The 24,077-nt window shown below is 37.2% G+C and overlaps 1 protein-coding gene across 1 annotated transcript in view; it reads left to right on the top strand.

Annotated features, from left to right (window-relative positions):
- Positions 1-24,077, top strand: part of mRpL52 (mitochondrial ribosomal protein L52) — a 72,000-nt gene that overhangs the window by 4,807 nt on the left and 43,116 nt on the right. Inside the window, exon 2 of the mRNA XM_090392306.1 lies at positions 15,881-15,974. Coding sequence (XP_090248432.1) covers positions 15,881-15,974 — 94 coding nt within the window. The remainder of the gene's footprint in view (positions 1-15,880; positions 15,975-24,077) is intronic.

The raw sequence follows: 24,077 nt of genomic DNA, 5'->3' as shown, positions 1-24,077 counted from the left end.
ATTCACTGTCACAGCATCCACCACAGACTCAAGGAGCGCATTCCACTCATTCACTACTCTAAAAGTAAAGAACCCAGCTCTAACACCTCTACTAACCACACTTTTGCCCAGTTTCCATGGATGTCCCCTAGTCCTCCCACAACCAGCCCTGTTCTCAAAAATATCTTCTGAATTAATTTTATAGAAACCCTTCAGTAATTTGAATGTCTCAATCATATCTCTCCTCCTCCGCCTATCAACCAATTTTTGCAACCCACAAATCCTCAACCTGTTCTCATACGGTTCATTCCACAGACCTGCTATCATCTTGGTCACTCGCCTCTGGATCCTCTCCACCTCCTCCCCATCAAGAAGAAACCTAGGTGACCAAATCTGAGCACAGTAGTCGAGATGGGGTCTTATCAAGGCTCGATACAGAGGAACAATAACCTGCTTGTCTCTGCTTGTCAACGTATTCTTCAGCAACCAAGTGATTTGATGAGCTGATTTGGCCACTTTTGCAATGTGTCTCCTAAATTTCAATTCCTTATCCACCAACACTCCTAAATATCGTGCCTCATCAATTTCCTGGAGCACGGCTCCACCAATGCAGTAAACTGCCACCAATCTTTTCACCCCAAAATGCATAACCTTACATTTTGCCACATTAAATTGACATCCATTCTCCTTAGCCCAGACCTCCAATCTATCCAAATCATCCTGCAAAATTTTGACGTCATCTGCATTCACTATTGCCCTACCCAACTTCGCATCATCCGCAAACAAATGAACTGTTCCTCTCAGATCCTTTCCTATATCATTTATGAACAAATTAAACAGCAGTGGTCCAAGAACAGATCCTTGTGGCACACCACTAGTCACAGGCCGTCTTGTGGACTCTACTCCTGAGTAAACCACTCTCTGATATCTCTCCGTCAATCACCCTCCTATCCATCTCACCAACCCTATGTCCATTCCCATATGCTGCAATTTACTGATTAGAATTCCTGTCAAAGGCCTTAGCAAGGTCCAGTAGAATCACTGTAAACCCATTACCCTTATCCAGTTCAGCCATCACTGTGTTATAATACGTGAGCAAGTTACTGAGGCATGACCTACCCTTCACAAAACCATGCTGTCCCCGATATAGTATCCCATTTTCTTCTATCCAATCTTGTATTTTCCTCTTGACTATTTTCTCTAAGACCTTATAATGATTCCTGTTATGCTGATTGACCGGTAATTTTCAACAGCAGCCTTGGAACCACCTTTGTGCAGTGGAACTATTTTCCCCTCTTTCCACCCCCTTGCGACTGACCCAGTCCTGAGGCTCAAATTAAACAAAATGGTCAAGAGCACTGACAATTCTTTGGCTGCTTCACGTACGACACGAGCTGGTATACCATCCAATCCCACAGATCTATTGACATTGAGGTTCTGTAATAGACTAGTTACCTCTACTTCATACATCACAATTCCAGTATAAGCTGTTGGTTCTTCCATTCCTGCAAAGTCACCACCTGGATGATATACTCTTGCAAAGTGCTCGCTCAGTAATTCCACAATATCGACCGATTCGGTTACCTCCCTCAATTGGCTAAGAAAAGGTGAGATGTATTGGGAAGGAAAGTAAGAGTTACATGACATTCTGGTGAGTAATTGTACATCTTGTTTGAGATTGTTGCTAACAGTTAAAAACCTTGTATCCAGTGGTGAGCTATGGAAATATTAACAAAGGGCTCGCATCGTCGAGCAAAAAAAAAAAAAATTTTTTTTTTTTTTGGATTACTAAGTGGTGGTGCACATTATACAGGGTGGTCATAAAATAACTTTCCCTCTTTGGAGGCATCTGTAGCTGAAACCAATAAATGGAATGAGACCAAATTTTATGGTCTTTTGAAAGCATAGGGAGATAATTTCTGTGAAAAAAAAGATTTAGTACCAAAAGTCACCGATAGGAGAAATTTTGGCGCTGGCAGAGCTGAAAACAAGCGGATTAGTATCAAAAGTCGCCAATAGGAGAAATTTTGGCGCTGGTGGAGCCGAAAACAAGCGGATAATTACATTAAAGGCAGATAAAATTAATAATCATTTCGATGGTGTAAGCAACAGCCACGTCACTCATTCCAGCTGGATATGTGGCACGTTACAATGATGATGATAATAATTAAACTAAAACAACTTGCGAGAGACACAGAAATTAATGTAATGATTTAACTCATAGGAAATAATGTTTTATTCATCAGAATCAGGGTCGGTCCCCTGGATCACATACATGATTTTCAATGTGCTCACGTTTCTTGTGTACAATAAATTGCATCCAGTGTGTGACATGCTCTAGATCTGAGCGTAAGGAGTCGGATTGGATGTTTATAACAGTCTATTTTATGTTCTTTTTCAAGACATGCAAGTTGGGAATGCCACCAACATACACAACGGATTTCAAATACCTCCCCCCACAGCCAGTTTTGTCCCACATTCCCCCCCCCCCAAATACCCCGACGTTTCCAATCCCTTTTTAAGTGGAATTGGTGGCGCTTCTGTCACTTAGCACAGTAAAATTTGTATAATCCTTTTTTACCTGCATTTACTGCAAATATTTGACTGCTTTTGGCTCTGCCAGTGCCAAAATTTCCCCTATCGGCAACTTTTGGTACTAAATCTTTTTTTTTTTTTTTCATGGAATCCATCTCCCCATGCTTTCGAAAGTCTCAATATAAAATGTGGTCTCATTCCATGTGTTAGTTTTAGCTATAGATACCTCCAAAGAGGGAAAGTTAATTTATGGCCACCCTGTAGTTTCGGGCTGTGAATGCTTTTGATTTAAAAACATGTTTTTCTATTTATGCATGCTGTCTTTCTTTCTTTCTTTCTTTTTTTTTTTTTTTTTTTTTTTTGGTGGCAGATGTTTGGTGCTTTTTGTTAGCAGTTTTTTCCTTCTCCACAGAATAATTGCATTCCTTCTTGTTGTCTTTTGTGATTAATGGGGAGAATAAGAAGAATTAAATAAAGAGTTGTAAAATGCAGTGAGAGGTGAAAAAAAACCTGTGAATATGTTTCTCATTCATGGAGCCCGTTGAAAGCTTTTACACTTGCCTCTACTATAAATTAAAGTTGCCAAGAAATTATATTCTTGGTTTAATTCTTTATCCAAGTGTAAGCAGACAAAGTTTGCATGTAAAGTAACTTCACGACTGGGCAAACCCATAATGCATTCCATTATACATGTCCATAAGGATATGTGCTTTGCATTATGCGATACTAAGCCTCTATGCATGAGGCTTAGTATCCCATAATGTTTTTATGTAATTAGCCTCTATATATGAGTTGCCCAGTCATGAAGTTATTTCATGTGCAAACTTTGTTTGCTTACACTTGGATAAAGGATTAAACCAAGAATATAGTTTCTTGGCATCTTTAATTCATATAGTCCAGTCTTTGTCTATCTTGAGACTGTTCCTGTATACTGTTGTATCAGATTCTCCCTATTGCAGATTAAATGGTAGTGATATTATCTGTTAGGTAGTCATGGGGATTTTGTTACCATCTAGTTCATTTCTATATTCTGTCTAGCAACCAACCAGCAGAAGAGCTTTACTGGTGTACCCTTAAATTAGGGAAGTTCTGGGTCTCTAACAGTGTATTTGGCATGCCTTTGAAGGTGTTCAGGAACATGCCGCTTCAGTAAGCAAGGTGGTAGTATTTCACCAAGTAGTGAAAGTCATTTGTTTCCCTCCTCCCAAGGGGTTAGCTAGCATTTCTTTTAAGGAATATGTATTTATGGTGGCAATACTGACCAGGTTTTCTGGACCTCTATTTGTGGAAACAGGCCACACTGTAATAATGTGGAATAAGCTCTATGTTACACATTACCAGATCTTTAGTGATCCATATTAGGTGCCTCTATGATGCACTCAGAAGAATTACTGTTTGGAAGAACCTAGATATGAATTCTGTCAATGCAGACTGTCACAGACTATTAAATCCTGTTCATAGTTTTGTTGAGCACTCTCCACTCATATTACAAACCTTGTAGTGCTCAAACATCTCTAGTCTAAATGCTAATCTCCACCATCCTGCAATGGAACCATAACAACCTGGTCACCTTCAATGCTTTCAAAACAGTTTTGAAAGCATATCACAAAAAAAAAAAATAAAATACTTTATTTCTTGTTTTTATCAGCTTGTAATCTTTGCATCCCAAAATGTATTTTTTTTTTTTTTTCACGTTTCATGAGATTCTATTGTAATCATGCGCCCTAACTGTATGTTATTCCTATTATTGTTTAAATACTGTATTGATGATGTCCTAAGATACTTAGGATGAAATATTTACATTAAATAATTTTCACTGTGTGTGTTTCTTTTAATTAATCCAAAATGTATAACTTTACACTTTTCTACATTAAATTGACATCTGTTATGTTTTTCCTATACTGTCAGCCTATTTAATTCACCCTGATTAACTGTTATCCTACCCAGCTTTGCATCATCAGCAAAGAACTGAATATCTTCCTTCAAATTATTTCCTATATCATTTCTGTATAGTTATTCTCCTGGATTCTGCTCCTCCATATACTACTTTTTGGTGTCTGTCCATCAGCCACCTTTTTATCCATATCACCAGTTTCCTATCCATCCCCATTTGTTGCAGGTTGTGTAACAGTGTCATGTGGTATCCTGTCAAATGCCTTTGCAAAATCCATGAGTATTATCATGTTGCCATTCCCTTTATCTAACTTAGCTTACTGAGGCATGACTGATTCTTCAATAATGCCATACTGCCCATCAGAGTGTAATATTCTTATCCACCCATTCTTGATTTCTCTTTTCTACCAACTTTTCCAGTACTTTTATCATCACTCCTTTTTTGCCGCACATGCTGATGATACTATCCATCCTTCTAATCCCTACCCAATTTACCCTCCTAACCTTGGATATACAGTGTGATGTTGCTTCCTCTAGATACCCCTTCACCATCCTTGTGAATAACCTTCCCCTCAGATCTTTATGCCATGTTACTCCTTCAAGCTGTCTCCTAAGTGTAGGAATTTTCATGTTTTGCTACCTCCCAAGTCAAACCACATGATCATGTTTTTCAGTTACATGCAATGTTATGGACAAGTCTTTTGATCCTATAACCAAATCCAATACTCTCATATCCCAAGTCCTGCTGCTCGATTATCTCTCAATAAGTGCATAAATTCCATTTCCTTCTTGCCGTGTAATCTTTCCTCCTTCTAATTTATGTCTTCAAAGTTGAAGTCCCCCCATAATAATTACTCAATTTGTACTCATGGTACTAATCTGTTCATGCATTTTCCACATCATCCCTGGCATCCCCTGACTTATAGCAGCAACCAGCTTAATATTTTGTCTTATTGGCCTCGATCTCACACCATTGGCACAAAAGAACAATCAGTCAGGCAGATGGCAGTTCTATTCTGCTGTTAGCCAAGTCTTACTAATGCCTATAACTTTTGGCAAGGTTGCACTAAAATGCCCAAAACTCCTCCCTCTTATTCGTGATGCTTCTAGCATTAGTATATAGAAACTATAAATCCCTTTAGAGCTCCAACCACCTTTATGTCCTGAATTGACTACCCATGCAATATTGTTACCTGAGACTAGATTCCACATTTTTTGTTCATTCACTTCATGGGTGCTTTCTCTCTCTCTCTCTCACACAAACTGCATCTTCCGTAATTTCTTTAATTTTACGACTTTGCACAATCTCAGAACAAAGCTCTCTCTCTCTAGACACCTAACTCTGAATCCATTTAAGTGCAGTCCATTAGCATTGTACAAATGTTTCTGTCCATCAAACTCAGGCCATAGGTCCACAAGCTCTGTTATTTCTTCTGCACAACCTGTGTCAATTTGCCTCTACCATAGCATGGCAGTGGACTTGCAAAATTCACCCCCCCCTTCTTTTTTTGCTTTTTCCAATAGCTCTTTCACATCCTCCCTCATACAATACTATCTTATTTATCTTTTCACAGCATTACGAATCAGCGATGTTCACCAAATATCCTTGAACTTGTATTGTATCCTCCCTCATACAATATTTCTACTTCTCACTGGTTCAAGTCAAAACAATCAATTGTTTCAACTTCCTTTTCTGCATTCTGACAGCATTACTTTCTTTCACTACGCATTATTCCCGCTTCCTATGCAGGGTCCGCGTGTTACTTAGATGCGACTACTTGTTAGTACCACTCCCAACCGACCTGTGGCCTAGTCTGCCACTGGGTGGGGGGGGGATATATTTTTGACTGTAGAAGCATATGTTCATGGGGCCTGGTTGTGGGATGAAAAATGCCAGATAAACTGGTGGGAATAACCCTACTGCCCATGCCCAAGACTGGCTAACTTGGCTATGCCTGAGGAAGATCCTCAAGTTCCTTGCGTCTTCGACGGGAATTGAACCTGGGGCACTCCTTCCCCAGGCGTATGGTTGCGAAGCTCAAAGCCACTAGGCTAACGCGTGGACATTCTGACAGCATTACTAATATTATTAATTTTTTCACCAAGGAAACAAGATTTTGTTTTTGTGAAGTACTCCCCTTATAGAATTCTGAAAAAAAATATATATTATCTGCTTGTATACTCTTTCTCTGTTTTATTCTTACAATTTTCTTTTTGTCTTTGGACCTCTTTCTTTTTTCTGTTCTTGCTTTGAATAATCTTGCTGTTTCTGCACCCATTCAATGTTGCACTTGGTCCCGTGAAGGACTATATGCATGTGCACTATTTCTTTATTCAGGTCTTCTATGTTCTCTTGAACTTCTGGTACTGCACTATCAGTATTATCACTGATATTTACGTTTTTCAATCTTCTATCAATACTCTCTCTCTCTTTCCTCTGCTATCACATAATTTGTTCTCTGCACATTGACTTTGAAAACATTCATTACACAATCGCTCACCAGTTTTGCTCTCTTTCCACAAATCTTCATGACAAATATATCTCTCAAATTTTACACTGCACAAAATTATACAAATTTGGCTCACCCAACAAAGTCATTTTGGCTGCCATTATTCTACTATGCATAGTTGCTGTACCAACAATATATATAGTTTAAGGTATGTTTTATTTACGTCTAAATAACTCAGTCTCTCTCACACTCATAAAACAAATGAATACAATAAGTTAACAAGGTATTATTTGCAATTATAAACAAATTACTTATTTAAGTTAAGGGATATTACATCCCATATTATTTCATAGCCAAATAAGAAACTCAAAGAGTTTCATTCTGAATATAGTAAATATATAAAGATCGGCGAGTCCAAGCGTAAGCAAATACCTGGATGTTACAACTGACCCTTTAGGGAGTGCAACACTGAAGCAACTCATGGTAAGGGTGGAGCAAGCTCCGATCACTATTCTTGATATTTCCCCATAATGTGAAACCCAGCTCCTAGGAGCTGTATTACTGTTTTACATTATGAGTGACAGAAGGTCAGTACCCAGACCGGTTTCAACCTTTATTGAGGTCTCATCAGTGAGTAGGTAGACCTAGAAATACCAAGTTTTGAACTTGAACTGAATTGAACTTAATTGGTTGATGGACTGAGTCCTTGACTCTTTATCCCTTCATCTGGATTTTAGATTGTGGGTGATGAGATTATTGTGGGTAATTTACCTGCTCATTGTGAGCATTGAGGCTGTATCAGCTTTCTCTTGCGATGGAGGATTTCGGTTTTTTATGTTTGAAACGATCTGAGGGCTTGTAGTCCGCTGCCTGTCGAACTAACTGATTTGGGTGATTATCCGTGATTGTGAAATACCAAGTTTGTAGCAAACAGAACTTACATATACCCTACTATGAGAATTGCCAAGAAGGTGTCGTAATAAATTATTAATTATATGAAGAGCCAAAGGCTTCAATTCGGCGACATAAACTTATTTAAGTTAAGGGATATTACATCCCATATTATTTCATAGCTGAATAAGAAACTCAAAGAGTTTCATTCTGAATATAGTAAATATATAAAGTTCGGCGAGTCCAAGCGTAAGCAAATACCTGGATAGTGTTACAACTGACCCCTTACGAAGTGCAACACTGAGGCAACTCATGGTAAGTGTGGAGCAAGCTCCGATCACTATTCTTGATATTTCCCCATAATGTGAAACCCAGCTCCTAGGAGCTGTATTACTGTTTTACATTATGAGTGAGAGAAGGTCACTACCCAGACTGGTTTCAACCTTTATTGTGGTCTCATCAGTGAGTAGGTAGACCTAGAAATACCAAGTTTATAGCAAACAAAACTTACATATACCCTACTATGAGAATTGCCAAGAAGGCGTCTTTCTTTTTCGGCTATGAAATAACATTGGATGTAATATCCCTTAACTTAAATAAGTTTATGTCGCCGAATTGAAGCCTTTGGCTCTTCATATAATTAATAAATTACTTATCTTTCTACAGCATTATGAATCAGCGATGTTCACCAAATATCCGTGAACTTGTACTGATATAATTATTAAAAAGCAAATATAATGTACTTTGTAATAAAGTGAAAAACCTTTTAATAACTGTTACCCTTTTGTGCAGAATTTTAACTTTTGTTATTATGTCCATTTTTTAAGAAAGTGGATCTAAACCATTGTTATTCTTATTCAATTTCCTTTTCATTGAATGAAATAGTTAACACTGTGTGTGTGTGTGTAACTCCTAGTTTATGTCTGTAGTGATAAATGCACTCAGATTGATTAGGTTTGCCTTTTTTAAAAAAATGTATATAAAATGAAGATGATGATGGCTTTTAAATTTCTATAAAATTGGTCTTAGAGTTTTGGTACTTCAAGATGTTGATGATCATATGAGCTTTTGGCAGCTTTGATTTTGACAGGTTGTTTTCAAGAATAATAATGAAATAGCAGAAAGAAAAAAAAAAAAAAAGAAGCTAAGGTGTTTTTTTGTTTTTTTTCAGTAATTCTGTATAAATTCCCTTTTTTACTCCAACCAGGAATCTAGGCTAACTACAATTAACAAGACTAGAGTTGAAGGATATTGATTAAAAACTTGTGAAGCAAGATTGTAAGCTATGAATTATTACAGTAATATAAAGTTACAGGACTAATTATAAGGATTAATATAACATGACATCAAAGAATTAGTTTCTTAACTGGGCTGATTTATTATTTTATATTTTAATCATTTTTCTTTTATAAATAGATTAATTGTTACGACATAGCTTACAGTAGTATAATATTATTGTTGCTTTTATGTAGTGATTTTTTATATATGTAATATATTCCAGGGTTGACCATGATGTTAAGGATAAAATGTAGGAGATAACATTGTTCAACTTATGTAAGCAAAGATTTCTGTGGGTAAGCAGTTCTGGAGATAGTTTTCAGTATTGAGACCACATGTTTATTAATAAAAAATAAAAGAATAAACAACCTGACAAGTTTCATTAAATCATAAGACTTAAAGGTGTATAAAATTTTAACACAACAATCAAAGATTAATTGATAATTAATAGTTCATTAAATGTTTTTTGACTTCATAACTGTTCCTTAATCGAGAAGTCGAATACAAAATGATACATTCGTACATCAAGAATGTCATGGACAAATTGGCTACATTGCTCCGCAAGTAGAACATAAAAGTGGCTTTTCTTCCTTTACAAAAAATATCAAGATTCCTACATCCACCAAAATCTCCGCATCATCCCATGAAAAAAACAGGCATCTATCAGATTCACTGTTCTTGTGGCATCTGTTACGTAGGCCAGACAGGAAGGTCAGGAGAAATCTGCATGGCTGAACATATAAAAGATGTCAAAAAAAAGAAGGGAACACAAATCAGGCTTAGCATTCCACACAAGTAGTACTTGCAACAGACATGTCATATGTTGATAAGAACTGTTCCACAAGAAAATTTGAAGAAGCTGCAAAAATGCTTAGAATCCCTACAGAATGCAATAAAAATCAAGGCTTGATTTTACATCAAATGTGGTCTGCCTTCATCAAAAATTTAACTACCTCGGATATAACACACATCAGCCACAGAACATGGCAACAACTAGAATTGTTCCAACATGCATACAGTAACGAATGTATCATTTTATATTCAGGTTCTCAATTAATGAACAGTTGTGAAGTTAAAAAAACATCCAGTGGACTATTAATTATCAATTAATCTTTGGTTGTTGTGTTAAACTTTTATACATCTGATGACGTAAGTCTTACGTCATCATGGATAATGATGACGTGAGTCATCATTATCCATGATGTAATTAATTACGTAAAACTATCTCCAGAATTGTTAAACTTATTTCACTCAAAATAGTAGGTGGTTCCATAAATCTAATATAATAATCAGAAGACTTAATAAATTCATAGTTTATTTTATCCTAACTGAGTGTTGTGAGTTAATACCACTAAAAGCCTGATGATACAATTGAAACATTTGTTGTATACCAAAATGGCTAATTCAAAACTATACAGTTTTAGAACTTGAAAATAAAAGTTTTCCATTTTTAGATACTTCACTCACTAGATCAGTGTTTCTTAATGTGAGGTGTATGCCCCACAGGGGGGCAATTAGAAAATGATGTTGTAGTCATCACTCATTACTGATATACTCAAAAAACTGACCATTGTCGGTGAGGGGAGGGGATATCAAAATCTTTGAGGCATTGAGGTGGGGCATGATCCAAAAAACGTTGGGAAATACTGCACACTAGATGATCAAATAGCATGCTATTCTTCATCTGCCTGAAGCCATCAGATACAGACTTACATTCTTTCCCTGGAGTATGAAATAATGGTGCGTACTCTCACAGGGTCAAATTTCTCTGTTAAGTCCATACTACAATGCTTAACCATAGAACTAAAAAGCATAAAATAACTTTTTCATCGAAGAGCTATAAAGTGCAAAAATTTAGATTTAAATCCAAACTGTCATCATTTCCTTTCTTCTTCTTTTAACTTCCATGGATGATCCATAGTTCTCAGACTATTTGTCATATATTGAAAAATTTCCTTTGGATCAATTTTATAAAACCCCTTTAATATCTTACATGTTTCTATCATAATCCCCTTTTTTTTTGGCCTATCAACTAAATTTGTAACCCATGCACTTTCAACCTATTCTCATAGCTAGCATTCCCCAGACCTGTTAACAGCTTGATCATTCATCTCTGAATCCTCTCTACCACATAATCCCCAAGAAAAACAGGTGACCAAATCTGTGCACAGTGGTCAAGATGCCACCGAACATAGCTTTAATGAGAGATAATAACTTCCCCATCTTTACTTGTTAGCATGTTTATCAACAACCTAGTAATCTTTTGATCTATTTTACCAATATGCTTTTTTCAATATGCCCTCTGAACTTCAATTCTCTGTACACCATTATCCCCAAGTCTCTAGCCTCATCAATTTCTTTCCTACAATATAATACATTGTATGCAACCTTTTCAACCTGAAGTGCATAACCTTACATTTTGCAACATTAAATTGACAATCATTATCCTTTACGTACAATGTCAATTTATTTAAATCATCCTGCAGAACATCTATAATACATTATCTCTATCAAAGGCTTCAGGTTCGAATCCTGCTGTGAGCATGGATGTTTGTGATTGTCTGTGAAAATACTAGTGGTGGGCAGTAGATGGTATTGGTGTAAATATGGTAGTTGTGGTTCATTGTAGTTAATGGAGACAGAGTTGTAGAGTAGGTGTCCTCCCTCCATGAGTCTTTAGACTCCCTAGAGGTGTATTGTAATAATAATAATCTCCCTTTAAATCTTTCCCTATATTGTTGATATACAAATTAAAGGGTGACTAGTGGAGTACCTCAGAGTTATGTACTAGAGCTACTCCACTAGTCACCCTCATTCCCCTAGATTTCACTCCACCATATACTACCTGGTGTATGTCTGTCAATCACCTCAATCCCTTTGCATGCTACTAGCTTCATATCTATTCACATTTGCTCCAACTTTTGTAATAGTTTTCCATGTGGTATGTCAAATGCCTTTGCAAAGTCCAGCAGTATCATGTAGTCATTTCCTTTATCCAATTCTCCTGTACTTCATTATAAAATGAATAAATTACTAAGACAGGACCCATCCTTTACAAAGCTGTGCTACCCACTATAGAGGATGTATGTATTCCTATCCACCCACTGTTGGATTTTACCTTTAACTAACTTTTCCAATACTCTAATAACGACTCCTGATATATTAATTGGTCTGTAGTTTGTTGCTTATGTCTTGGAGCCAACACCTACCCTCTATCTTACCCTCTTTCTACTCCCTTGAAACCTTGCCAGAGCTGAGACTTAGATTGAACAACTTCATCAAAGGCAATGCCAATTCCCTTGCACATTTATGTAGTATATGGGCTGATATGTCATCTAGTCCTACCACTGCTGTATTCACATCGATATTTTTCAATATGCTCACCCCTGTTCATCAATTTTGACATGCATATCTGCCACACCAGGAACTGCAAAATCTCCACTTGGATGATACACCTTTGCAAAATGATTACTCAGCAACTCAACATCACCTTCCTACCATCAGCATTGATTAATGTCACCTTTCACAGTCATTTTTACTCTTACTTGCTACATAACGAAAAAACTTTTGGATTTACTTCGGCCTACTTACTAAATTTCTCTCATCTGATTTGGCTTACCATACTAGTCGCCTTTCTTGCATATGCTTTGTACTACTCATGAGTATTCTGATCCACTTAATTCCCACCTGGTTTATCCTCCTCACCTTGGGTATGCATTCTGATACTGCTTCTCTCAAACAATTTCTGACCACTTCCAATGCACTACTGACATTCTTTCCTTGCTTCTCAAGCCATGGCGTTGCTTCAAGATGCCTCATAAGTGTCTGTTATAATTATACCAGCTTTATAGTTCAACATAAACCCTTTCTTGGCAGAATTCCACATGTTTAGCAAATTTCCAGAACAAGACTGCATGGTCACTCTCCCTGATTGGAGGCAGCGTGTCTGCATTGATTATGGATATATCTTTTAATGCTATTACCATATGCAGTGCACTCAAACTCTTGGTCCTCTCAATATGTATGTATGTATGTATTCTTATGGTGAGTTCAGCTATAGTTCAATGTCCAATTTGAAAGCCATTCTAGAGCCTCCTTTGGCATTTCATATATCTCCTGCAGATTGCCATAGAAACGGCAAAGGGGACAGTCACAGTAAATGTTTTTGACATATTCTGTTTATGTAAGAGATAGCTGCATCTGCCGTGATTTACCCTAATTCTGTTGATAGTGTCCATAGTCGTTTAGGATGAAGATAGGCTGATGGATGTTGGGATTTTTCACAAGAGAACCATTTGTTGGCAAGTTCACAGTCCATTGTTGGTTCCACATGTCATGAGTTGAAGGTGCCATGTTCCAAAATGGGTGCCTTGACTTCAGCCAGGATTCAAGGGGGATTTGTAAGGGTTGAGTGGAGAGGCAGTAGGGAGTTATTTGTGATTTTCTCTACTTCTTTTAGTGAAGCCCCTTTCGTATATATGGTGGGTTTCGTATTGGAAAGCACTGGTAGCCATGGCAGAGAGAGAGAGAGAGGGGGGGGTGAACTGTATAAATTTCACTTCCACCTTGCTATGGCTCCTTTCCTTCCTCCAATCTATGTCCCTGTTGTTTCCTGTAATAATTGTTTGGCCTGCACACATTGTGGTGGTCTGCTGCTCCATGGCATCTATTTCTTCCTGTGGACCTCGTCTATGGCAGCAACCACCAATATATTTTGTCCTATTGGGACAAAATTTCTGAGGGAAATGAACCATCTCCCTCTATCATTGCTTATTTCTCTTCTTTCAAATAATTTGTTCCTGCCAAAACACTCAACTCTTTCGCAATCAACTCTTTTGCAAACTAACAGATTCACTAACATCCTTGATCTTTGCACTAATTATCATTAATTATCTTTTTTTTTTTTTTTAATATGAGTTTCATCTATTTTTTTATTTATCTCTTTTATTCTTATGAAAAGAATACAATGTAGCTATAGGTTAATGTCTAGTCCAGAAAGCCAATCCAGGGTGTCATCCATCACCTCATGGTGGTTGTCTTAGAGGTTACCATGAAATTGGTGTCTTGTTCAGTCATTCACAATATGATTGATCGTCTGGGCTATGGGGGAACAGTCACAATAAGGGTGGTCTGACAGTTTCCATTTGTGTAGTAGGTAGACACATTTGACCTGGTTAGTTCTGATCCTGTTGACAGATAACCAAATTTTCCTTGGAAGATTTGATCCAAGCTGTGGAGCACAGGGATCTTCAAGCTTATTGGGAGATTATTGGACCAGTGTTCTCTCTCTACGTGTCAGATGTTGATGGTTAGGCAGCTGAAGAGAGTTCATCCATCAACCAGAAAGAGTTTCTTGATTTTAGGTGAAGACTAGGTGGATTTTTGAGAGTCCAGTGCAGGAGTGGGTTACTCATTACTTTATTAAATTCTTTAATCGAGGCTTGTCTTTTCTGTATATTTGGTGGAGCAATGTTGGATAGGACAGGCAGCCAGGGGAGAGGGATGCTTCTCAGTGTCCTACTAATTGTGCACATGGTAGAGTTTAGCTGGGTATCTGTGATGTTACATCTTTCCCAGACGACGGTGACTGCACAGTATTCTGCTGCAGAGAATGCAAGGGCTAGTGCAGATGACTTTAGGACTTCTACCCCACAACCCCAGATTGTTCCAGCAAGCCTTGAAATGGTATTATTCATTTTAATTTTGTTGGACAGGTTGGTGATGTGCCTTTTATAGGCTAGGCTTCTGTTCAGGCTCATTTTACGGTATTTCAAGTGAGGCTCATGTTCTACCATCTTGCCACAGAAAGAGAGGGTGAGGTGTCGGTTTGCCTCTGCATTGTTTAGTTGGAATGCTGTAGACAGAGTTTTTGTTGGGTTTGGCTTCAGGTACCACTGCTTGAAGTACTCTTCCAGGATGTTTAGGTCTGTGTTCAAGGTTGTTTCCAGGTTGGCAAAGGAGGTAGACTGGTGTAGGATCACCAGGTCATCAGCATACATGTATTTGCTTGAGCTGGTATGTGGCATGTCAGACCTGTGGATGACTAGCACAGAGCCCCATGGGAGACCATTGTGACGGAATCTGGGCCTGCTCTTTTTTTCCACCAATATGGACTTGAATCTTTCTAAAGTTCCATCTGAAAGGTTGGAATAACTCACTGCACTAAAATGTGCTACATTTTAGTGCAGTGAGTGGCTCAAGAGTTAATTCTAAGAGCCTTTCTCTCAAAGACTTAACATGGACCTTTTGTAAGCAAATCTCCAATCAGCTGATTGATGCATTGGACAATAAAAATCATCTACCGCCTAAAGACTCACAAATGTTCCTGTTGCAGTTGAATTTGAATCCACAATTTGTTGGATAGAGATCAGAGATGCTGTTATCTCCTTAGCCAACCAGGTTGGTATTATCTGAGTTGCTTTTACAATTTTTGCAAATGTGTTTCCTGAACATTTATTTCCTTATCTATCACTTCCAGATTATTTGTCTCTCTCTCTCTCTCTTTACATTCTGGAGTGAAGTTCGATCTATATAGTACAGCTTATTCCATTTTGTGTGGAATGCATGGCCTCACACTTAGTAACATTGAACAGGCATCCATATTTATTTTCCCAGTAGTAGCAGTCTGTTCAAATCATCTGGTAGTAACAGCATATCAGCTTTCTGCCATTGCTTTCCTTAGTTTGGCATCATCTGCATGTAATTGAATAACTCCTCTCAAATCCTGAAATATATATATATATATATAAAGATCTGAATTAAATATTGGCTCATTTTAACAATTAAAAGAATTCAGCATTTTATTAAATCTTATTTTAATGAAATAAATTTTGTTAATCTTTCATTTTATTTAGGTGCAACAGCTTTAATGAAATATGTGCACTGGTTAAATATTCGAACTTTTGGTACCAGTTCAGTTAGTATGAATTTAGGTTGGTGGAGACACAGGTTAGTTATGGCAATCTGAACTTTTTTTTTTTCTTTGTTTGTTTTCCATTTTATATCAACACGTACTGATTGTAAATTTTTTTATTACGAAATACTATTAGTGGTGGTGGTAGCATATTATTATTATTAGTAAATTTTCAAATTATATTTACAATATGCAGGATGATATATATATATATATATATATGTGTGTGTGTGTGTGTTGAGGAACATTGACCCGGTTGTTTTGATACATTTGTATAAAGAGAATTTAATGACTGAAACCAAGAATAATTGTGAAGTTTTAATGGTATAACATACTACTAGTTTTGGCTTTTTACAGCCTTCTTCAGGTGTCTTTTAAAAATAGGAAACAGCAATAAAAAAAACTGAGAAATACAGGAAAAAATTGCAGTACATAATTAACATGAAAAAACGTTGTAGTTACATTTAAGTTGTTCTTTCAATCATGGCATTGTTTGATGAGTGCGTGCTTGCAGTCTCTCCTGAACGGAAGTACAACAACAGCAGAATGGCTATCTGGGAGGTTGTAGCTCAAACTGTTATTTAAATGTTCATGATTAAGAATGATTTTTCTGGACTCCACAATTTTTCTTTCAAACTCATCATGGCAATGAAAGATGTTTTTGAATCTATCCCAGCAGACTGAATGACCCTGGTGTTCATCATCAGGATTGTTCGAGAAAAGAACATGACTAGACAAGGCACTGGTGCATGTTCGTTTGTAAGAGATGTATCTCTCTTATGCTCCTCTATACGTAATTCAATAGATTTATCTGTTTGACCAAAATAAGGGATATTACAGTCACACCATATCTTGTACATGCCAGAGAGCACAGAAAAATTGTGGAGTCCAGAGAAATCATCCTTAATCATGAACATTTAAATAATAATTTGAGCTACAACCTCCCAGATAGCAATTCTGCTGTTGTTCAGTACTGGCGTTCATGAGAGACTGCAAGCATGCACTCACCAAACAATGCCATGATTGAAAGTCCAACTTAAATGTAACTACAACATTTTTTTTTTTCATGTTAATTATGTACTGCAATTTTTTTCTGTGTTTCTCAGTTTTTTTAAAGGTCAGTGTTTTTCTCGTGGAAAGGCTTAGGTGTTGGTTATGCATTTTTTACTAAATAATTTAAGGAAATTACAACGTCAGCTAGGATATACATTAAAATAAATTTTAATATACTTCAATATTTTGGCAACGTCATGTTGCCATTTTCAAGAAACTTAAGAACAAGACACGTGCATGCAGGCACAACAAACAGTAAGTGAGGAAGAAGCAGGAAGCTATTATTTCTCCTAAAGTCTTGATGGTGCCCCCTAGCGAGCAATGTTGATATTCTTGGGCGATTGGGCTGAAGGTCTCTTGATGTGGGTTTCCCAAATTTGAGGCAGTCTCATGCAGCCAAATTTGTTGAGGTTTGGATTGTTTCATAGGGCTGTGATATCGGGAGGAAATTTAGCTTGGATTAGCTCTAAGGATTCTTTGAGTGGGACATTTGTGAATAAGGAGGAGACATCAAAACTGACCATTATGTCAGTGTGTTTGAGTGTAAGGTTTTCTATGCTGGCTTTGAAGTGAGCTGAGTTTTTTATGTGTGAAGGTGTGTTGCCAGTATAGTTGAGAGAGCTTTGGCCAAATGTTTAGCTAGTTTGTATGTGGGGGGAATCAATGCCATCCACTATGGGACGTAATGGCACATTTTCCTTATGTATTTTTGGGAGTCCATAAATATGGGGGGGGGGTATGGAGCTAAATGGTTTTAATTTGTTAGTGATTTTCACAGGCCAAGAAGTGACCTTCTTAAGGAGCCTGTGGAGTTTTCTAATTTGTGAGTTGGTGGGATTGCACAGGTAAGCTGTCAGCTTACCTGTAATCCTTTTGGTTAAGCAATACTGTGGCATTCCCTTTATCAGCTTTGGTGATTATTATTTTCTTGTTTTTCTTTAATTCTAGTAGAGATTTAATTTACTTTTGTGGCACCTTGAGCCACGAAATTTGGTCTATTTTATACGACATCTCGTGCACTGCAGCGGAGAAAGAATTTAAAAAAGTACGAGATCGACACGTCAAAAAATTTGAAAATTTAAAAAAGAACTCGATCTCGAAACCACAACTTCCTACCGAAACAGTAGTCAACCTTTCATCATTTAGTGTGAACCCTGAAGCACTCGACGCCCTCTCATGTGGCCACAAATTCACCATTGCGCCCAGGAGAATACCTGCTGAAGATATTATGATACGATTTGAACACGGGATACGACACCTTCCAAACCACGTCGCCAACGATATTAGACTGGATGTGGCTTGTGTTCTGACCAAAGCTAAACCACCAAAAGCCAACATGCTCAGTAAGGAAATTAAATCTCTACTAGAATTAAAGAAAAACAAGAAAATAATAATCACCAAAGCTGATAAAGGGAATGCCACAGTATTGCTTAACCAAAACGATTACACAGGTAAGCTGACAGCTTACCTGTGCAATCCCACCAACTCACAAATTAGAAAACTCCACAGGCTCCTTAAGAAGGTCACTTCTTGGCCTGTGGAAATCACTAACAAATTAAAACCATTTAGCTCCATACCCCCCTCCCCCCATATTTATGGACTCCCAAAAATACATAAGGAAAATGTGCCATTACGTCCCATAGTGGATGGCATTGATTCCCCCCACCTACAAACTAGCTAAACATTTGGCCAAAGCTCTCTCACACTATACTGGCAACACACCTTCACACATAAAAAACTCAGCTCAACTTCAAAGCCAGCATAGAAAACTTTACACTCAAACACACTGACATAATGGTCAGTTTTGATGTCTCCTTCTTATTCACAAATGTCCCACTCAAAGAATCCTTAGAGCTAATCCAAGCTAAATTTCCTCCAGATATCACAGCCCTATTTCAGCTTACAATGAACTCAGGCTATTTTGTTTGGCAAGGAAAATTCTACAAACAAATAGAGGGGACAGCCATGGGTTCTCCACTCTCCCCACCCTTGGCCAACTTTTATATGGAGACTTTTGAAGAGAAAGCCTTAAACTCTGCCCCACAAAAACTAACCATTTGGCTTCGCTATGTTGATAATGTGTTCGCTATTTGGCCACATAGCTCCGATGCACTCCTCTCTTTCCTAACACACTTAAACAACCAACACTCCCAAATCAAATTCACCCTGGAAGAAGAAAAAACAACTGCCTTCCTTTCTTAGACACATTAGTCACCTGCCAGCCTGATGGAACCTTGGTTAAGCAATACAGGCAGATACAGTCACCAACAATCCCACCCACTACCCCTCCTTGCAACAATATGGAGTCATTAAGACACTACATAACAGGGCTAAACTTATCTGTTCAAATGACAATGCCCTAACCACAGAACTAAACCACATTCTCAACACTTTCTCAGCCAATGGCTACCCCCTCCCCCCCCCCCAAAAATCCAAAAAATATTGAAACCAGTAAACCACAACCCCTTAAGTGTTTTTATTGCTGTTTTCTATTTTTAAAAGACACCTGAAGAAGGCTGTAAAATGCCGAAACTAGTAGTATGCTATACCATTAAAACCTTACAATTATTCTCGGTTTCAGTCATTAAATTCTCTTTATACAAATATATATATAATTGGTAGCATAGCCAAGTGAAAAAACTTCCATCAACTTATTTCTAAACCAGAGAATTTTAATAATAAGGTGTGACACCTTTTTGGCAACTGGTATATGTAAATATGACTTCTCCATTACTTTTACCTTAGTATCACCACCTCTGGGTCTGGCTACCACCGATGAGACCTCAATAAAGGTCGAAACTGGTCTAGGTAGTGAACCGTCCCTTAATGCATAGCATTATACATGTCTGCGAGGAGATGTGCTTTGCATTATGGGGGTACTAAGGCAAGTGATGAGAAGTTATGCCACCTTTGCCACGAATTTTCCCAGTCCTGAAAATACTTCAGGCACAAAATTTGTTTGCTTACACTTGGATGAAGGATTAAACCAAATATATATATATTTATTCCGGGGTGCTTAAGGGTCAAAGCTGTATAACTGAGAGGAGACCTTCACATAGCCTTTAAAGGAATGCAGAGAACCGACCAGGGCTTCTGACCTAATGTCCAATCCTCACCTTCTTGTGGTGTACCCTGTTGGGTATCTACTTGGATACTGAATGAACGAGGATGGGCTGGAAATTTGGGATTTAGCCGACCAAATTGTATTCTTATTGGTTAAACCAAAATAAAAAATGATAGTACGACATGACAAATTTTTCATGCCGGCTGGGGCATTGCCCGGTTAAACAAGGCCCCCGTTGTTTTCGCCAGGGAACCAGGGTGAACAGCGAAAAATAAGCTATTGGAACAAATCTGAAAACAAACCCCAACTCAACATCACCAGAGTTAAAGATCGGTACTATCAACATAAGAAGCCTGAATGGCAAAGAAATGGAGCTAGCTGAGGAATTAGATAAGTACCAGATCGACATAATAGGGGTGACTGAAGCAAAAAAGACAAAAACTGGTGAGATCTTTCCGAACAATAAATACAAAATGTTATATTCAGGCAATGACAATCAAGGAAAAGAAGTAGCCATAGTATTCAACACAAAATACGAGGCTAATCTTCTCGAATGACAGTCAGTCTCAAGTAGAGTAATGTGGGCAAATATGAGAATGGGGAACTGGACAATGAGACTTATTTGCCTATTGTCTCACAGAAGGTTCTACTAAGATAGAAGTGGAGGAATTTTTTGAGGCTTTAGAAAAAGCAACTGACACAATGAAAAAAGGAAAAGTTGGTCCTTGTTGGGGATCTAAATATCAGAGTAGGAAATGATTGTGAGACATACAAAAATATTTTGGGAAAATTTGGAGAAAAGAGCAAAGCTAATAATAATGGCAAATATCTGTTGGATTTCTGCTCAGGACATGGACTGGTTATTACTAACACCATGTTCCAACATAAAAATGTGCACAAATTCACATGGAGAGAAGAGGGAAGGAATAAGAAAAGTCTCATTGACTATGTTATTGTTGATAGTGATGTCTTCTCCCTCGTGCAGGACACCAGAGTGTATAGAGGATTTGAAATTGGAAGTGATCACTGTTTAGTCTTGAGCAGGATAAAATTGAATTTCATATTGAAAAGAATAATATTTAAGAAAGTTTTAAAGCCAATAACAGTTGAGCAGCTCTCAGATGTGAACTGTAGACTAAAATACATAAAGATTATCGAAGAAAGATTGAAAGAGTTTGAGAACAGGAATCAAACTCTGATTAGTGGCAAACTCTGAAGAAAACATTGATTGATTCTGCGAGAGAAGCATGTGGTGAGGTTGTCTGCAAGGATAAAAAAAATCAGAACTCCCTGGTGGACACAGGAAGTTAAAGAGGCAGTGAAGAAAAAGAAGAAAGCATATCAAAAGTTCTTGGCAAATAACTCAGCTTGTGCTCTTAGAGAATACAGAGACAAATGTAAGAAAGCTAAACAATGTGTAAAACTAGCTAAACAAAAGTCATGGGAGGACTTGGGCAAGAATATAGAAAATAAATATCAAGAAAGTGGCAAAATATTCTGGAGGTTGTTGAAGAAGCTTAGGAATGGAGGAAAGAGTTCTGTTAAAAGAATTAGAGATAATAAAGGTGATATGAAAACAGGAGAAAAAGATATCCTTGAAGTATGGAGTAATTACTTTGAAAAACTGCTAAATGAAACAAGCAGTGATGACAGCACAGTGGTAAAAAACACTGACCAGGCATGCAGTCAGGAATACATATCCATACTTGAAGTAGAAAAAGCCATCAAAGGCTTGAAATGTGGAAAGGCAGCAGGAGTAGATGATATCGACCAGAAATGCTAAAGTATGGTGGTATAAAAGTCTTACAGTGGCTGCACTGCATAGTTCAGAAAGCCTGAACAGAGGGACGAATTCCTGATGATTGGAGTAGAGCTCTCATAGTACCCATATATAAAAAGGGAAATAAAACTGAATGTGAGAATTACAGAGGTATTTCTCTACTGAGTGTTCCTGGCAAGATCTATGCAAGTGTACTTGAGAAACGGTTGAGAAGAATTGTGGAAGAAAAGCCAAATAGAGGCTGTCAGGATCAGATCTTCACTTTACAACAAATAGTCGAGAAAGCATGGGAATATAACAAAGATCTGTATTTAAGTTTTGTCGATTTGGAAAACGCATAATGACACGGTGCCAAGAGAGAAGCTATTCAATACGCTGCAGTTATATGGTGTCATTGTTATATGGGGGCATTATATCAAGCAATACTTAGTCTTTATTTGAATTGTAAGTTAGCAGTTAGAATTGAAGGAAGTACAGGAAGATGGTTTAATGTTAAATCTGGTGTGAGACAAGGATGTACATTATCCCCTCTGTTATTCATTATCTATATGGATCACATTATGAAGGAAAGTGGTATTAAACATGATATCAAAATTGGAGATGTTAATGTCAGCTCTTTGCTTTATGTGGATGATGTTATACTTCTAAATAAATCTGCTACAAATCTGCAAGATTCTCTGACTAAATTGAATAGCTGTTGTAATAGATATGGTATGAAGGTCGGCAATAAAAAGACAAAGACAATGAAAATAGGCAGAATCATTGAAAATGTCAACTGTGTTGTGAATGGAGAACCTGTGGAACATTTTTCTTGGGATTTGTTTTCATTTGCTTCAGAACTCATAAGAGAGGAATGATTACCACCATTTCCTCAGTAGGATAAGGAGTATTCCATAGAAGAGTATTATGAGTCCTTCATTGTAGTTGATGAGAGCACCAATTGATTAGTTGCATAATAGAAAAAAATGTCACATCTGTGTTCATTTTGAGTTTATGAGCCAATATAGTAAAGGGTTGTTTTCATGTTCTACCAATTCTGAAGATCTGAGAGAGATTCTTGTAAACAATATTGTGCTAAGATTTTCTCTTCTTCTCTAAAAGCATGTGTGTGCGCGCGTGCACACACACACACACACAAAATTTTGTACATTTCATTTTTTTAAGTGGTTCTAACTGCTGTGCATAAGTTCACCTTCAAATCCTGTTGAAGGTATTATGATTACAGGTATCAGGAGGATTTTCCTGTAACTCTTTAATGTTAACGGGATAAGACTATTAACTGTATACCCATAGTTTTAGTCTGTTGGCTCGGTCTAAAATTAGCAGACTTAACTGCTTTATTTGAAAAATGGCCTGAAACTGAGAAATTATCTTCAGTTACAGATGTTTTGATCTGAGGCTTTTTCCTTAATCATCTGACATTGAGTGAAACCACATATCCATAAAGACATCTTATGGCATGGTTGGCCAAGTGGATAGCATACTTGCTTTCCAACCAACAGGTTGTGGGTTTGAATCCCATCTTGGGTAAAAGCCTGCTGTAGACAATTAATTCATAATTTCATAATAAATAATTCAAGAAGACTGTTATTAGGTATGTTTTGCAAAATGTGTAAGCACTTATTAGATTTGTTTTGTCCATCCATACATATGTAAGTTATTTTGGAACTCTGCATGGATGGAATTTTATTGAAATTTGATATTTGAAATCCTTATAAAAATTTGTTCAACCATTCAAATTTTTATTTCACCTGGACTATACATAGTTAGGCTGTTTGAAGTATAGCCAAAGCAACTTAGAATGAGGCCGTAGTGTTATGTTTATTGATTGTGTTCTAGTCATTTTGTTTTGTAGGATGAAAAACCCTAGTTTCTTGGAGGGAAAACCCTGATGTCTCCAATTTGGACTAGCTAATTCACTTTCTTTCTAAAAAGCTCCTATAAAGGGCTTTTGACATATTTGTTGTATTTTAAAAAAGTATCAGTACTTGATAGAGTTCTTTGAATGATGTAACAACCACGATTATAGTTCGTAATAAATGAATCGCATCCAGAATGTGAAGAATCTTATAAAGGCTCTGTAGTTCTTACCAACCAAAGGGCAGACCATACACAGTAGCAAAATATTCAGAAGTATATTTATATACACATATCCTAATCCTTCATTGGCTGGATGAATTTTTTTTTTTTTTTAAATTAAAAAAAAAAAAAGGCAAGGGGAATCTTGGATATATATATATA

Source organism: Typopeltis vanoorti, chromosome 1 (genome assembly GCF_054136105.1).
Source record: "Typopeltis vanoorti isolate ZY-2024b chromosome 1, IOZ_Tvanoo_1.0, whole genome shotgun sequence".
Classification (NCBI taxonomy): Eukaryota; Metazoa; Arthropoda; class Arachnida; order Uropygi; family Thelyphonidae; genus Typopeltis; species Typopeltis vanoorti.
Note: the sequence above shows the minus strand (reverse complement) of the source record. Positions and strands in the feature narration are given on the sequence as shown.